Source organism: Muntiacus reevesi, chromosome 11 (genome assembly GCF_963930625.1).
Source record: "Muntiacus reevesi chromosome 11, mMunRee1.1, whole genome shotgun sequence".
Taxonomy (NCBI): Eukaryota; Metazoa; Chordata; class Mammalia; order Artiodactyla; family Cervidae; genus Muntiacus; species Muntiacus reevesi.
Window position 1 is genome coordinate 65542178 of NC_089259.1, and position 18458 is coordinate 65560635.

The following is an 18458-nucleotide window of genomic DNA, read 5'->3' on the forward strand; positions in this document are numbered from 1 at the left end:
ATAAACCAGTTTGGGGGGAGGTTGTTTATTATTGTTTCTTAACTGGTAATTCCTCATTATTGGTAAAAGAAGAATTCAATATTTTGTAGTCCTTTGTTTAATTGATAGGTATCTGTCCCCACCTCATTTTGGCATTTATTTTTGTATGTGTTAAACACCTGAATTTGCTGGTATCCCTCTTTTTGGGTAGAATAAGCCACCTCTCTGAATGTGCTATCAAAGATGTCAAGTTATTTTTGTTTAGGAGGCCTTGGTCAGTATTTAAATTATATTCTCCTTTGAGTATTGCATATTGTCCCAAAGAGAGAAAAAGAATAAAAATGCAATATTTGCATTTCTCTCTTCTAATAGAGTAGACACTGAGAAATTATTAAAATAAGATTTGATGACCATCCAGTTCTACTCCTCTATAACACGTAGCCCTTTTATAACCACTGATTAGTGTTCATAAGTATTCTTTTCTTTGACAAAATTTTTTTATTCAGATGTGGAAAGTGAATAAATAAAATCTTTGCATTCATTGATCTAATTATTTTAGTTTTAATATAATGCTGAAGGAAGCAGCCCTAAGTGAAATTGTTACAGGATGATGAATAAGTTTGCAAATCACCAAAGGAGTCATCACACTCTTACTTCAGTCCTTCGCAGATGCTAAGACCTGGAATATTCTTAACCATATAAAAAGCAGATATAAAGATATAAAAACAGAATGCCTTATTTACAATCTCTGAACATCTGTAAATAAAGCCCTCTGCTCCTAACCCACATGATGTCATATATGTTTCAGATGATTTCAGTAGAAAGGGTGATAGAATATACAGAACTCGAGCAAGAAGCACCCTGGGAACTTGAGTTTCGTCCACCACCAGACTGGCCCAACAATGGAATGATTGCCTTGAGCAACGTGAACTTCAAGTACAGCTCAGATGGGCCTCTGGTATTGAAGGACCTGACAGCAGACATCAAACCAGGAGAAAAGGTTTGTTTAAGCCATTTGCCTCTTTAAAATTCAGCTGAAGATTTAGTGCCACGTCTGCTGTTGACTTTTCTTGTGTGTGTTGGGGGGGATTCTTTGTTCTTCATGGATGCAGATTAGATCAGTGACATCACAGCTGAATCTCTCTTGAAAACTGACCAGGGGATGGGGATCTCAGTATTTCCTTCCCTGTGTTGTGAACTCCCTCATGGTGGTTGGTGGGTCCTGGGCTCCTGAACTGTAACTTAGCCTGACCCAGGACATACTGTTGACACCTGATTATTCATGTGGATTCTGAGAAGTCAGCCTTGACTCACTGTCTCTAACTCTCCAATATCGCCTTTTTTCCCCATCCATTCTTCTTTTTATTTCTGAAGTCTTTCTTTCTTCCTGTGATGTTCTTCAGCTATAGCCTCCTCCTCTGTCCTTTGACCCTTCCCGTAGACTTGTCTTCCGTTAACCCACACTCGACTGTCATCCTCCTGCCCTGCCCCCACAGACTGCTTCTTTCTGAAGCACAGATCGGATCCTTACTGGATTGGGCAGGGTGCTGCTGGAACCACAGGGCAGTCCTAGATCCATTCTAGCAGGGATTGTGTGGCCAGCTCAGAGCCACCAGAGAAGAGCCCAGAATCATGATTCAGTCAGGGGTGAAAACCAGAGCCCTCCATGGAGGCAGAGTTTGGAGTGTCACTCAGAGTTGATGAGACGAAACTGAGAGGAGCAGGAAAGATTCCAGGTGGAAGATGGCAGAAAGGCTTGTGACCTGGTCCTGTCAGTACCCATGTCTGCAAGTGATGTTCCTTTCCCATGCAGCTTGAGGCTCTCGCTTGGGCCAGGGCAGATCTCAAAGAGACTAAACCAGAACAGACAAGGCAGTAGGCATCTCTTCCCCACCTACCTCTCCAGCCTCAAGTCCTCATGTTCACACACTCCCCAAGACTCAGGTTGTGTGTAGATTCTCCTAAAGCACTGCATCCTCCCCGCTTCCAGTGTGCACACACTGCCCTCTCTACCTCAGAGACCCTTCCCCTCGGACATCTTGAGGTTAAGGCCTCCTCATTTTCTGAGTTAATTCTGTGTCTGCTTCCCAATTTCTCCTAATGTTGTATACCCTTAAGATAGCATTTATCATACACCTTTGCTTATAAGTATCTATCAAAAGGTAAATAGAAGAATAAAATGTTACTCACTCTCCCAGCCAGCAGTCCCTCAGCACCCTCTCCGTGCCCTGCAGAATGCCACTTTCTGGGGAACAGAGCTAAAAAGAAGATGCTTCCTGATCCTTACAATGTAATATTATTCAGCCTTAAAAAGGAAGGAAATTCTGACCCATGGATAAACCTTGAGTACATCATACAAAATGAAATATGCCAGACACACAAGAAACAAATACTATATAATTACGCTTGTATGGGGTTCCTAGAGCAGTCAAACTCCTAAAGACAGAAAGTAGAATGATGGTCACCAAGGACAGAGGGATGGAAAATAGGGAATTATTGTTTAATGAGTATAGAATTTAAGTTCTACAAGACAAGGAATAAAAGGCAAAAAATATTCTGGAGGTTTGTTGCACAACAATATGAAAACTTAAGACTAAACTGTCAACTTAAATATATTTAAATTGGCAAGGTGTATGTTATATGTACTTTACCACAATTAAAAGAGAGCATCTTGACATGTTTTGTAATTTTGAGTCTGTATCTCAGAGTACCCTGAGGCTTCTAAAGATCAGGGAGCATCTTATTTTTAGTTCTGTTTCCCAGAAAGTGGCATTCTGCAGGGCACAGAGAGGGTGCTAAGGGACTGCTGGCTGTAAGGTTGAGTGAGTAATGCATGGATAAGTGCAACCAGTAACCAAAACACACACACACACAAGGCAAATCCTTGTAAGTAACCAGTTTCCTATATGTGTTAAATACTTTAGGAACTGTTCTTTAAAACTCTATCTACCACAGACCAACCTAGAGGACTGTCAGTTCAGTTCAGTCACTCAGTCGTGTCCGATTCTTTGTTACCCCATGAATCGCAGCATACCAGGCCTCCCTGTTCATCACCAACTCCCAGAATTTACTCAAACTCATGCCCATCGGGTCGGTGATGCCATCCAGCCATCTCATCCTCTGTCATCCCCTTCTTCTCCTGTCCCTAATCCCTCCCAGCATCAGGGCCTTTTCCAGTGAGTCAACTCTTCACATGAGGTGGCCAAAGTACTGCAGTTTCAGCTTCAGCATCAGTCCTTACAATGAACACCCAGGACTGATCTCGTTTAGGATGGATCGGTTGGATCTCTTTGCAGTCCAAGGGACTCTCAAGAGTCTTCTCCAACACCATAGTTTAAAAGCATCAATTTTTTGGCGCTCAGCTTTCTTCACAGTTCAACTCTCACATCCATACATGACCACTGGAAAAATCATAGCTTTGACCAGACGGACCTTAGTTGGCAAAGTAATGTCTGCTTTTTAATATGCTATCTAGGTTGGTCATAACTTTCCTTCCAAGGAGTAAGTGGCTTTAATTTCATGGCTGCAGTTGCCATCTGCAGTGATTTTGGAGCCCCCCAAAATAAAGTCTGACACTGTTTCCACTGTCTCCCCATCTATTTCCCATGAGGTGATGAGACCAGTTGCCATGATCTTAGTTTTCTGAATGTTAAGCTTTAAGCCAAATTTTTCACTCTCCTCTTTCACTTTCATCAAGAGGCTTTTTAGTTCCTCTTCACTTTCTGCCATAAGGGTGGTGTCATCTGCATATCTGAGGTGATTGATATTTGTCCCCTCAATCTTGATTCCACCTGTGCTTCCTCAAGCCCAGCATTTCTCATGATGTACTCTGCATATAAGTTAAACAAGCAGGGTGACAATGTATAGCCTTGATGTACTCCTTTTCCTATTTGGAACCAGTCTGTTGTTCCATGTTCAGTTCTAACTGTTGCTTCCTGACCTGCATACAGGTTTCTCAAGAGGCAGATCAGGTGGTCTGGTATTCCCTTCTCTTTCCGAATTTTCCACAGTTTATTGTGATCCACACAGTCGAAGGCTTTGGCGTAGTCAATAAAGCAGAAATAGATGTTTTTCTGGAACTCTCTTGCTTTTTTGATGATCCAGCGGATATTGGCAATTTGATCTCTGGTTCCTCTGCCTCATCTAAAACCAGCTTGTACATCTGGAAGTTCACGATTCACGTATTGCTGAAGCCTGGTTTGGAGAATTTTGAGCTTTACTTTACTAGCGTGTGAGATGAATGCAATTGTGTGGTAGTTTGAGCATTCTTTGGGATTGGAATGAAAACTGACCTTTTCCAGTCCTGTGGCCACTGCTGAGTTTTCCAAATTTGCTGGTATATTGAGTGCAGCATTTTCACAGCATCATCTTTCAGGATTTGAAATAGCTCAACTGGAATTCCATCACCTCCACTAGCTTTGTTCGTAGTGATGCTTTCTAAGGCCCACTTGACTTCACATTTCAGGATGTCTGGCTCTAGGTGAGTGATCACACCATTGTGCTTATCTGGCTCGTGAAGATCTTTTTTATAGAGTTCTTCTGTGTATTCTTGCCACCTCTTCTTAATATCTTCTGCTTCTATTAGGTCCATACCATTTCTGTCCTTTATCGAATCCATCTTTGCGTGAAATGTTCCCTTGGTATCTCTGATTTTCTTGAAGAGATCTCTAGTCTTTCCCATTTTGTTGTTTTCCTCTATTTCTTTGCAATTTATCACTGAGGAAGGCTTTCTTATCTCTCTTAGCTATTCTTTGGAAGTCTGCATTCAAATGGGAATATCTTTCCTTTTCTCCTCTGCTTTTTGCTTTTCTTCTTTTCACAGCTATTTGTAAGGCCTCCTCAGACAACCATTTTGCCTTTTTGCATTTCTTTTCCATGGGGATGGTCTTGATTCCTGTCTCCTGTACAATGTCACAAACCTTCATCCATAGTTCATCAGACTCTCTGTCTATCAGATCTAGTCCCTTAAGTCTGTTTTTCACTTCCAGTGTATAGTCATAAGGGATTTGATTTAGGTCATACCTGAATGGTCTAGTGGTTTTCCCTACTTTCTTCAGTTTAAGTCTGAATTTGGCAATAAGGAGTTCATGACCTGAGCCACAGTCAGCTCCCGGTCTTGTTTTTGCTGACTGTATAGAACTTCTCCATCTTTGGCTGCAAAGAATTTAATCAATCTGATTTCAGTGTTGACCATCTGGTGATGTCCATGTGTAGAGTCTTCTCTTGTGTTGTTGGGAGAGGGTGTTTGCTATGACCAATGCGTTCTCTTGACAAAATTCTATTAGCCTCTGCCCTGCTTCATTTTGTACTCCAAGGCCAAGTTTGCCTGTTACTCAGGTGTTTCTTGATTTCCTACTTCTGCATTCCAGTCCCCTATAATTTAATGAATGATACCTTTGTGACATTGTGTGATGCTATGGACTGCAGCCCTCCAGGCTCCTCTGCCCATGGGATTTTCCAGGCAAGAATATTAGAATGGATTGACATTTCCTTCTCCGGGGGTCTTCCTGACCCAGGGATCGAACACAGATCTCTTACCTCTACTTTCATTGGCAGGCAGATTATTTACCACTAGCGCCACCTGGGAAGCCCTTGTGACATGAAAGAATATTAAATTTAATGCCCAAATGATTTCCAGGGCCTGGAGGAGGGCATGGCAACCTACTTCAGTATTCTTGCCTGGGGATTCCCCATGGACAGAGGAACCTGGCGGGCTACAGTCCAGAGAGCAGCTTCAGTTAGTCACATGGCAAAAGCTTGCTCCTATGTATTTCCAGTGTCAGTGTAGGTTGGGAAAATAGTAACTGTACCCTCATGATGCAGCCCTGTCCTTAAAATCACTATAGGTGATGTTGGCTTACTAGCAGTTAAGTATGTCCATTAGATTTCCCATTGTAAACATAATTCTGTCAATATGCTTCTGTCTTAAATTTCCCTCAAAGACATCAAATATGAATGATCTATATCTTCAGGACATAGTGTATTTGTATTCTATATTAAAACTCTCAAATCATAGGACTATCTGAGCTTCTAAAATATTTGAGGGATGATTGAATCTGGAGACTGAATTAATAACTGCAGTTACTTGACTTTTGATTTGTGTCATGGTCCACTCACAGTATCACCGTTAGCTTCATTTCTCTATTTAAAAATTATAGTCGGGCAGCATGTTCATGAAGTGATTTCACTCCACCTGTGTACATCCTCAGGTTTCCTCTCCTGCTCACTTGTCCCAGTCCCCTGTCACTCCTGGACACCCTTTTGTGTTGGATTTGATTGACAGGGGTTGCTGGGAATATGGGAGTGAACCAGACCAACAGAAGTGGGGCTTTATTCTCTTTCCCTCGTTTCCTCTGCTGTACAAATTCCTGGAAGTTAGGGTAAATGGGAAAAATTAATAGATACTATACTGGTTTCTAATTTATAGAAGAAATAGCAAGCAAAAATAAAAACCCCAAATGAGGTAAAAAGCCCCTAGGCTTCCTGTGTAGATTCTGAATATGGGTTCAGTTTTTCACTTAGATGATTTGATGGTTTATTTGATCATTTTAGAGAGTCCTGGGCCATTTTAAAGCATTTTTCAACTTAAGAGGTAGATTGATGTTGGTTTATTATATTTTTTTCTTGCTCAGAGTTATTACTTGGATAATACATTTTTATAGATACTTACTAGACCTTGATATAATGTGCAAATATGTTAGTTTCCTACATTTTCTCCTTCTTTATATTTTTCCTCAGCAACCCCTCCCCCACTCCCAAATTGTTCCACTTTTTCCATTGGCTTCCTAATTCCTCATGACTCAGACTGTGGTGCCAGGATCAACAGCACCTTTGTCTCCTGGAGCTTCTTAGAGATAAAGAATCCCATTCTCATCTAGACTTCTTGACTCAGCATCAGATTTGAACAAGATCTCCTAGTAAAGTCCTTTCTCTTCCATAGACAGTGTTTGATGACTCATAACCCATGATTTCCATGAAACGTTCTTCGACAGTTTGAAATCGAGCTCATGAATCACCCAAACCCCTCTTGTGTCTGAGCATGAGACTCTGTTAATTTCTGTATCACTTACCACCCTACAGATTCATATTTATATTCTGCAAATCATGCCTTTACATTATAATCTAAGTATGTGTGATTCCACTGCATTTCTTTACATCTTTTCAGTGGAGTATGTCTTCATCACACGCAGTTTTCATCATGCTCCCACCTTCCCCACACTAGCCTCCTACAGGGACTGGAGGGATTTCCCACAGTCTCAGCCCTGCCTGGACCTGGAGTCAGAGACAGCCCTGCACAACTGTGTATGTGCAGCTCTGTCACCACCTGATGGGATCAAAAATGAGTCTTGTTGCCCCGAGCAGGGACCGAGGTCTGTTTGGCCTGTTTCCTAGAGACCCATGTGTCCCACTTAGCTGCAGGGTTCTTCCCCAGACCACCTGTAGGTGCTGGTTTTTCCTGCTGACAGCCTGCCCGCCTGATCTCAGTCATGCTCTTTGTTCAGAGATTTTTGTCCTTCTTGTCCCACCCACTAGTTTATATTCACCCGTATCCACATCTTGCTTAAACTCTCTGGCCATAGGATCTCCGTGTTAGGTCTGTTCCTTTAACTGAAGCTACACATCTCCCCATTTTCTCTGTTCTAATTAGACATAGTGACATAATAGGGAGTCAGGCCATCCAGGTGATAAAGAGACCATCAGCAGCATGGAAAAGAACCTGACATATGGGAATAAGTCCTATCTTGGCCTTAAAAACTTTATTATTTCAGGCAGACTAGTTAATCTAACTAAGCCTTGATCTTCTCTTTTGAAAAATGGAGGTGACAGGACCTAATCACTAAGGTAGTTGTACAACTTAAACAACATAAGATACATAAAACACCCAGCATGGAGATCAGCATGCAGTACATGCTTGGACAAAGATAGCTGTCATTTTCATAAGGTGTAAAATGACCATAATCACTTATACTTTGTTTACTTATAAGCTATCTCATGAAAATGAGAAGTTTAGCCATTTGCAATTGTACTTATGGCTATAGAATCCATCTGCTATGTCTGTCTCTCTGTCCAGTTTATCATATTCTTAAACAATATAGTAATAGATCTTTCATACATTTCTCCAGCCTGAGTTAAAAACCTCAGCTCCCTACAGAAGCCTCTTTTACACAGGACACCATAGGTAACACAAACAACACAAAGGCAAAGCCAATGCAAATCCTACTGTCAACACATACAGTCCGATTGAAGAACAAGAAAAACGTTGTATTAACTTTGTAAGAACTTTTATGCAAGTTTTATTAAAAGATGGTATAACATCTGTTAGGGTTGAAACAAGCCCCCATGAGGGGACAAGTATAGCATTTCCAAGGAATTACACAGGTAAGAGAGGATTTAGTGACTGTGGTTAGAATTTTAGCAGGTGGAAATGTATGTGAAAGTCACTCCAGGAAGTGGGGCTAGCATAAGCAAAGCACGATGCTCTGATTCTGTGAATAAAGACCTTAGTCAGTCAGTTCATTTACTCAGTTGTGTCCGACTCTTTGCCACCCCATGAATCACAGGCACCTGGTATTCAGTTAAGTGAAATCAGATATATAACACACTTTCATGTTCAACTCCACAACTACCTAGTGACCCCAAGGAAACTGACTCATGGACATGAAAGATGGAGAGGTCAGATATCCTGGGGTGGAGTGATGGGCACAGAACCGACCTTCATGAGGTTAATCTGAGAAGTGAGAGCACATGCACCAGAGTGGGCAGACGTGAGAGGCAGGGAGCCAGGAACTCTTGTGCCTCCAGGAAGATGCCCTGGGAACGTGATTCCACTTTTTGAAATCAAACTGATGTAAATTAAAACAAAGTTATAACACATGGGTTTGTGAATGTGCAGGGAAACAGCTGAGAGTAGAAATTAAGTAGAGTACTTAAGAATCTACTTTATTTATTTAAAAAAAATTTTTTTATTAGTTGGAGGCTAATTACTTCACAATATTTCAGTGGGTTTTGTCATACATTGACATGAGTCAGCCATAGAGTTACATGTATTCCCCATCCCAATCCCCCCTCCCCTCTCCCTCTCCACCCGATTCCTCTGGGTCCTCCCAGTGCACCAGGCCCGAGCACTTGTCTCATGCATCCAGCCTGGGCTGGTGATCTGTTTCATCATAGATAATAAACATGCTGTTCTTTCGAAACATCCCACCCTCACCTTCTCCCACAGAGTTCAAAAGTCTGTTCCATACTTCTGTGTCTCTTTTTCTGTTTTGCACATAGGGTTATCATTACCATCTTTCTAAATTCCATATATATGTGTTAGTATGCTGTAATGTTCTTTATCTTTCTGGCTTACTTCACTCTGTATAATGGGCTCCAGTTTCGTCCATCTCATTAGAACTGATTCAAATGAATTCTTTTTAACGGCTGAGTAATATTGCATAGTGTATATGTACCACAGCTTTCTTATCCATTCATCTGCTGATGGGCATCTAGGTGGCTTCCATGTCCTGGCTATTATAAAGAGTGCTGCGATGAACATTGGGGTACATGTGTCTCTTTCAGATCTGGTTTCCTCGGTGTGTATGCCCAGGAATGGGATTGCTGGGTCATATAGCAGTTCTGTTTCCAGTTTTTTAAGGAGTCTCCACACTGTTCTCCATAGTGGCTGTACTAGTTTGCATTCCCACCAACAGTGTAAGAGGGTTCTCTTTTCTCCACACCCTCTCCAGCATTTATTGCTTGTAGACTTTTGGATAGCAGCCATTCTGACTGGCGTGAAATGGTACCTCATTGTGGTTTTGATTTGCATTTCTCTGATAATGAGTGATGTTGAGCATCTTTTCATGTTTGTTAGTCATCTGTATGTCTTCTTTGGAGAAATGTCTGTTTAGTTCTTTGGCCCACTTTTTGATTGGGTCTTTTATTTTTCTGGAATTGAGCTGAGGAGTTGCTTGTATATTTTTAAGATTAACCCTTTGTCTGTTGCTTCATTTGCTATTATTTTCTCCGATTCTGAAGGTTGTCTTTTCACTTTGCTTATAGTTTCTTTTGTTGTGTAGAAGCTTTTAATTTTAATTAGGTCCATTTGTTTACTTTTGCTTTTATTTCCAATATTCTGGGAAGTGGGTCATAGAGGATCCTGCTGTGGTTTATGTCGGAGAGTGTTTTGCCTATGTTCTCCTCTAAGAGTTGTATAATTTCTGGTCTTACATTTAGATCTTTAATCCATTTTGAGTTTATTTTTGTGTGTGGTGTTAGAAAGTGTTCTAGTTTCATTCTTTTACAAGTGGTTTACCAGTTTTCCCAGCACTGCTTGTTAAACAGGTTGTCTTTTTTCCATTGTATATTCTTGCCTCCTTTGTCGAAGATAAGGTATCTGAAGGTATATGGATTTATCTCTGGGCTTTCTATTCTGTTCCATTGATCTATATTTCTGTCTTTGTGCCAGTACCATACTGTCTTGATGACTGTGGCTTTGTAGTAGAGACTGAAGTCAGGCAGGTTGATTCCTCCAGTTTCATTCTTCTTTCTCAAGATTGCTTTGGCTATTCGAGGTTTCTTGTATTTCCATACAAATTGTGAAATTATTTGTTCTAGTTCTTTGGAAAATACCGTTGGTAGCTTGATAGGGATTGCATTGAATCTATAGATTGCTTTGGGTAGTATAGTCATTTTGACAATATTGATTCTTCCAATCTGTGAACATGGTATATTTCTCCATCTATTTGTGTCCTCTTTGATTTCTTTCATCAGTGTTTTGTAATTTTCTATGTATAGGTCTTTTGTTTCTTTAGATAGATATACTCCTAAGTATTTTATTCTTTTTGCAATGGTGAATGGTATTGTTTCCTTAATTTCTCTTACTGTTTTCTCATTGTTAGTGTATAGGCATGTAAGGGATTTCTGTGTGTTAAATTTATATCCTGCAACTTTACTACATTCATTGATTAGCTCTAGTAATTTTCTGGTGTAGTCTGGTGTAGTCTGGGTTTTCTATATAGAGGATTATATCATCTGCAAACAGTGATAGTTTTACTTCTTCTTTTCCAATCTGGATTCCCTTTACTTCTTCTTCTGCTCTGATTGCTGGGGCCAAAAACTTCCAAAACTATGTTGAATAGTAGTGGTGAGAGTGGGCACCCTTGTCTTGTTCCTAACTTTAGGGGAAATGCTTTCAGTTTTTCACCACTGAAGATAATGTTTGCTGAGGGTCTATCATATATAGCTTTTATTATGTTGAGATATGTACCTTCTATTCCTGCTTTCTGGAGGGTTTTTATCGTAAATAGATGTTAAATTTTGTCAAGGCTTTTTCTGCATCTATGGAGATAACCATATGGTTTTTATTCTTCAATTTGTTAATATGGTGTATTACATCGATTGATTTGCAGATATTGAAGAATCCTTGCATCCCTGGGATAAAGCCCACTTGGTCATGATGTATGATCTTTTTAATATGTTATTGGGTTCTGTTTGCTAGAATTTTGTTAAGGATTTTTACATCTATGTTCATCAGTGATATTGGCCTGTAGTTTTCTTTTTTTTTGTGGAATCTTTGTCTGGTTTTGGAATTAGGGTGATGGTGGCTTCATAGAATGAATTTGGAAGTTTACCTTCTTCTGCAATTTTCTGGAAGAGTTTGAGTAAGATAGGTGTTAGCTCTTCTCTAAATTTTTGGTAGAATTCAGCTGTGAAGCCATCTGGTCCTGGGCTTTTGTTTGCTGGAAGATTTCTGATTACAGTTTCGATTTCCATGCTTGTGATGAGGCTGTTAAGATCTTCTATTTATTCCGAGTTCAGTTTTGGAAAGTTATACTTTTCTAGGAATTTGTCCATTTCTTCCAAGTTGTCCATTTTATTGGCCTAAAGCTGCTGGTAGTAATCTCTTATGATCCTTTGTATTTCAGTGTTGTCTGTTGTGATCTCTCCATTTTCATTTGTAATTTTGTTGATTTTGTTCTCCCTTTATTTTTTAATGAGTCTTACTAACGGTTTGTCAATTTTGTTTATCTTTTCAAAAAACCAATTTTTAGCTATGTTGATTTTTGCTATGGTCTCTTTTGTTTCTTTTGCAGTTATTTCTGCCCTAATTTTTAAGATTTCTTTCCTTCTACTAACCCTGGGGTTCTTCATTTCTTCCTTCTCTAGTTGCTTTATGTGTAGAGCTAGGTTATTTATTTGACTTGTTTCTTGTTTCTTGAGGTAAGTCTGTAATGCTATGAAACTTCCTGTTAGCAACCTCTTTTACAGTGCCCCATAGGTTTTGGGTTGTTGTGTTTTCATTTTCATTTGTTTCTATGCATATTTTGATTTCTTTTCATTTCTTCTATGATTTGTTGGTTATTCAGAAGCATATTATTTAGCCTCCATATGTTTGAATGTTTAATAGTTTTTTTTCCCTGCAATTAAGATCTAGTCTTACTGCATTGTGGTCAGAAAAGATGACTGGAATGATTTCAATTTTTTTGAATTTACCAGTGCTAGATTTATGGCCCAGGATATGATCTGTTCTGGAGAAGGTTCCGTGTGCACTTGAGAAAAAGGTGAAATTGATTGTTTTGGGGTGAAATGTCCTATAGATATCAGTTAGGTCTACCTGGTCCATTGTGTCATTTAAAGTTTGTGTTTCCTTGTAAATTTTCTGTTTAGTTGATCTATCCATAGGTGTGAGTGGGGTATTAAAGTCTCCCACTATTATTGTGTTAGTGTTAATTTCCCCTATCATACTCGTTAGAATTTGCCTTACATATTGTGGTGTTCCTATGTTGGGTGCATATATATTTATAATTGTTATATCTTCTGCTTGGATTGATCCTTTGATCATTATGTAGTGTCCTTCTTTGTCTCTTTTCACAGTCTTTGTTTAAAGTTTATTTTACCTGATAAGAGTATTGCGACTCCTGGTTTCTTTTGGTCTCTATTTGCATGGAATATCTTTTTCCAGCCCTTCACTTTCAGTCTGTATGTATCTCTTGTTTCAAGGTGGGTCTCTTGTAGACAACATATATAGGGGTCTTGTTTTTGTATCCATTTAGCCAGTCTTTGTCTTTTGGCTGGGGCTTTCAACCCATTTATGTTTAAGGTAATTATTGATAAGTATGATCCCGTTGCCATTTACTTTATTACTTTGGGTTCGAGTTTATACACCCTTTCTGTGTTTCCTGTTTAGAGAAGATCCTTTAGCATTCGTTGAAGAACTGGTTTGGTGGTGCTGAATTCTCTCAGCTTTTGCTTGTCTGTAAAGCTTTTGAATTCTCCTTCATATCTGAATGAGATCCTTGCTGGGTACAGTAACCTGGGTTGTAGGTTATTCTCTTTCATTTCTTTAAGTATGTCCTGGCATTCCCTTCTGGCCTGAAGAGTTTCTGTTGAAAGATCAGCTGTTATCCTTATGGGAATCCCTTTGTGTGTTATTTGTTGTCTCTCCCTTGCTGCTTTTAATATTTGTTCTTTGTGTTTGATCTTTGTTAATTTTATTAATATGTGTCTTGGGGTGTTTCGCCTTGGGTTTATCCTGTTTGGGAATCTCTGAGTTTCTTGGACCTGTGTGACTATTTCCATCCCCATTTTAGGGAAGTTATCAGCTATTATCTCCTTGAGTATTTTCTCATGGTCTTTCTTTTTGTCTTCTTCTTCTGGGTCTCCTATGATTCGAATGTTGGGGCATTTCACATTGTCCCAGAGGTGTCTGAGGTTGTCCTCATTTCTTTCAATTCGTTTTTCTTTTTCCTTCTCTGCTTCATTTATTTCCACCATTTTGTCTTCTACCTCACTTATCCTATCTTCTACCTCCATTTTTCTATTGGTTTCCTCCAGAGTGTTTTTGATATCATTTATTGCATTATTCATTTTTAATTGACTCTTTTTTATTTCTTTTAGGTCCTTGTTAAACATTTCTTGCATCTTCTCAATCCTTGTCTCCAGGCTATTTATCTGTAACTCCATCTTGTTTTCAAGATTTTGGATCATTTTTATTATCATTATTCTAAATTCTTTTTCAGGTAGATTCCCTATCTCCTCTTTTGTTTGGCTTGGTGGGCATTTTTCATGTTCCTTTACTTGTTGGGTATTTCTCTGCCTTTTTATCTTGTTTAGATTGCTGTGTTTGGAGTGACCTTTCTGTATTCTGGTGGTCTGTGGTTCCTTTTTATTGTGGAGGCTTCTCCCAGTGGCTGGGGTTGGACAATTGACTTGTCAAGGTTTCTTGGTTAGGGAAGCTTGCGTCAGTGTTCTGGTGCATGGAACTGGATTTCTTCTCTCTGGAGTGCAATGGAGTGTCCAGTAGTGAGTTTTGAGATGGGTCTATGTGTTTGGTGTGACTTTGGGCAGCCTGTATGTTGACGCTCCGGGCTGCGTTCCTGTGTTGCTGGAGAATTTGCCTGGTGTGTCTTGCTCTGGAACTTATTGGCTCTTGGGTGGTGGTTGGTTTCAGTGTAGGTATGGAGGCTTTTGGATGATCTCTTATTACTTGAATTTCCCTGTAGTCAGGAGTTCTCTGGTGTTCTCAGGTTTTGGGCTTAAGTCTCCTGCCTCTGGATTTCAGTCTTATTCTTCCAGTAGCCTCAAGTCTTCTCCAACTATATAGCACTGATAATAAAGCTTCTAGGTTAATGGTGAAAAGATTCTCCACAGTGAGGGACACCCAGAGAGGTTCACAGAGTTCCATGAAGAGGAGAGGGAGGAAGGAGATAGAGATGAGCAGGAGGAGAAAAAGGGGGACTCAAGAGGAGAGAGACAGATCTACGCAGTACTCTGTTCCCTAAGTGTTCTCTGTAGCCCAGAACACCCAGAGAGATTCACAGAATTGGATTGAGAAGGGGGAGAGAGGAAATAGTGGTGATCTGGGGGAGAAAAAGGCGAGTCAAAAGGGGGAAAGAGTAATCATCACACTCCTGAGTAAAAATGGATACTGAATATTGGATTCTTAAATGTCCAAAATTGATATCAACTACTGAAAGGCAAAGATTAAAAATCTAGAGTAGAGGTTAGACTCTTAAAAATACAATATTAAAAAAATTTTTAAAATACAATATTAAAAGCAAAAACAAAAAATTTAAAAAATATATATGAAGTCGCTTTAAAAATATGTTTTTTCTTTTCTTTTAGCATGGTTATAGTGAAATGAAAATGAAAATTAAGGAGTAATAGAGGAGTAATAGAGGACTTTAAAAGAAAATGAAAAAAAAGGGGGGGGAATTTTTTTAATTAAAAAAATAGTAAAAATATATGAAAATGAAAATTAAGGAGTAATAGAGGAGGAATAGGGAATTTTAAAAGAAAATAAAAGGAAAAAATTTTGAAAAAGAAAAGAAGAAAAAAAATTTTTAATAAAAAAGTAGTAAAAATATATTTAGGGATTTCTCTGGAGCTATTGCAGGCAGCGTGGGTTTGGTTCAGTTTCAGATAGCTCCTTGTTCCAGTTTACACTTCTCAATATCTTTAGGCCCCTTCCGGTGTAGTCAGTGCTAACTACAGGGATTTTAATCTGTTACACCAGTCACTTCTGAAGCGGTTCCCTTTGTTTATTTGGCTTCTGTTTGCAGGTCTCTTCAGTGTCTAATTTCCTCCCTGACACAAGCGGGGGGAGGTGGTCTCTTGTTTAGGTTCGCTTGTTCAGTCACGCTGTGGGGAGGGAGGGGCACTGCAGACAAATGTCACTGGCATGTGTGGGGAGCACTCTCAGTATTCTGGCCACACTGGGTACCCCCCCCCCCCCCCACACACACACACTCACAGCACGTGTGCTATACTGCTCAGGCTCCAGGCTGCTCTATAGGGAGCGGGCCCTGCGTTGCATGTGGTTCCAGGTTTTGGGCCCTCCACAAAAGCGCAGACTCGATTGGGCCTGCGTTTTGTGCCTTCCCCGGCCCAAGCAGCTCAGGCAGCCAGGAACTTGACGAGGGCACTCTCCTTGGGTGCGGTGCACCTTATCCCCCCCGTGGTCCCAGCCTCAGTTTCCATGCACGCTGGTTGGGTGCGCCTTATGTCTCTGCTGGGGAGCTTGTCTCTAGCCGCGACCCTTCCGGCGGATGTCAACCATCCAGAATCTCAGGAAGTCTTTGGTTAGAAACTGGGAGCCTGTTTGCAATTTGGTAGGGGGTGCCACCTTTGGGGCCGAGTTTGCCCCTTTTCCCTCCCCCCTGCCTCCTGCTTCCGGCGGGGGATGGGCTGATCCGCTGCCAGCTAGCTTTTCTCTGTAATTGCTCAGTCCTTCCTTTGTTCTGCGAACGGGTGGGCAGTGTGTTTGGTTAGCGTTAGCGTGCTTTTTGTCGGTTAGTTTTCCCTCTCTGTCTTGCTATCCCACAGTATAAGTTGCTATCTCACATTAGCTCCCTCTGATTGCTCTCAGAGCATTCAGACCTGGTCCTTACCCTAAGCAATGCTGCCTGCTCCTCTCCGTTCAGCCCCCACTTGCTGGTGGTGGATGCGAGCGTCTGGGGTACTTTTCTGCTGGGAGTTGCTTTTAGGCATGTAATCTGTGGGTTTTATTTATTTTTCCTCCCAGTTAGGTTGCCCTCCGAGATTCAGAAACTTCCCCCAGACCCGCCAGTGAGAGGGTTTCCTGGTGTTTGGAAACTTCCTCTATTGCGACTCCCTTCCCAGGACAGGTCTCCATCCCTAGCTCTTTTGTCTCTCTTTTTATCTTTTATATTTCATCTTACCTCCTTTCAAAGACAATGGGCTGCTTTTCTGGACACCTGATGTCCTCTGCTAGCGATCAGAAGTTGTTTTATGCAGTTTGCTCAGAATTCAAATGTTCTTTCGATGAATTTGTAGGGGAGAAAGTGGTCTCCCCATCCTATTCCTCCGCCATCTTAGCTCCTCCTCCTAGATAGCATATTAAAAAGCAGAGACATTATTTGCCAACTAAGGTCCGTCTGGTCAAGGCTATGGTTTTTCCAGTGGTCATGTATGGATGTGAGAGTTGGACTGTGAAGAAAGCTGAGCACCGAAGAATTGATGCTTTTGAACTATGGTGTTGGAGAAGACTCTTGGGAGTCCCTTGGACTCCAAGGAGATCCAACCAGTCCATCCTAAAGGAGATCAGTCCTGGGTGTTCATTGCAAGGACTGTTGCTGAAGCTGAAACTCCCATACTTTGGCCACCTCATGCGAAGAGTTAACTCACTGGAGAAGACCCTGATGCTGGGAGGGATTGGGAGCAGGAGGAGAAGGGGATGACAGAGGATGAGATGGCTGGATGGCGTCACCAACTCGAAGGGCATGAATCTGGGTAAACTCCGGGAGTTGGTGATGGACAGGGAGGCCTGGCATGCTGCGATTCATGGGGTCACAAAGAATTGGACCCGACTGAGTGACTGAACTGAACAGACTGAGTATTCCCTTTATATATGTATCACATCTTCTTTATCCATTCCTCTGTTAATGAACATTTAGTTTGCTTCCATGTCTAGGCTACTTTATATAGTGCTCTGCATACATGTTTATAGCACACAGTGAAAAGCCAACTTTTATAATACAGTTTCAGTCCTAACCAGCATTTTACCTGCTTTTTTGTGATTCTTTGATCTTATTTTTAATGTACCTAATTTCTTTCTGCCTTGGTTTTAAATAACCAGACTGATACTTAACATATATCTTTCCAAGGTTTAACTATAAGTATTAATTTGTTTGTAAAATGCCTTTTGAACTGTTCAGATGAAAGGTTCCATATAAGTAGCAAATGTTGTTTATGTTGTTGTTGATTTTATTATATGCATTTTGCCTATTGGCTACTGTCTCTTAAGACACTGAGGTGAGCATTTTACAATTTTAAAATGATTCCTTTCAAGACAGAATATAACCAAGGCATTTAATATCTTGAAGTGACTTAGTTTCTCTACCAGTGAATGTGTGTGTGCTCAGTCACTCAGTCGTGTCTGACTCTTTGCAACCCTAAGGACTTTAGCCCGCCATTCTCCTCTGTCCTTGGGATTCTTCACACAAGAATACTGGAGTGGGTTGCCATTTCCTACTCCAGGGAATCTTTCCAACCTAGGAATTGAACCCATGTCGTTGACGTCTCCTGCATTGGCATGCAGGTTCTTTACCAGCAGCACTACCTGGAAAGCCCAGAGAATAAGCCCTTTTAAATAACAGAACTCTGGGAAAATGTACACTTATTTATATGTAACAGTTCTGACTTGATTTGTTGATATCTCTGTGAAATTATCCACAAATTCCTCAAGGTTCAAAATATGCAGACAGTAGAAATAAAAACTAAAGATTTATTTCTAATGGAGCACTTAGGCAACTTCTGATTTTTTGTTGCTAGTAGATTGATTCTGTTATTTTTAACTCTTCTTTGGACCAGGGGATCTCAACCTGAAGACATTTATCAATGTCTGACATTTTTGGTTGACAGTTTAGGGGTCCTTCTGGCCTCTAGTGGGTGGAGTCCATGGCTACTGCTAAACACCCTACAATACACAGGACAGCCTTCCACCCCACAACAATGAAGTATTTAAACAGAAATGTCAA

The 18458-nt window shown here is 40.6% G+C and overlaps 1 protein-coding gene across 2 annotated transcripts in view; it reads left to right on the plus strand.

The window, feature by feature from the left end:
• LOC136144257 (ATP-binding cassette sub-family C member 4-like) overlaps positions 1–18458 on the plus strand; it is a 243740-nt gene that overhangs the window by 184136 nt on the left and 41146 nt on the right. For both annotated transcript variants that reach the window (XM_065902003.1, XM_065902004.1), the window contains one exon: positions 788–979. In XM_065902003.1, coding sequence (XP_065758075.1) covers positions 788–979 — 192 coding nt within the window. The remainder of the gene's footprint in view (positions 1–787; positions 980–18458) is intronic.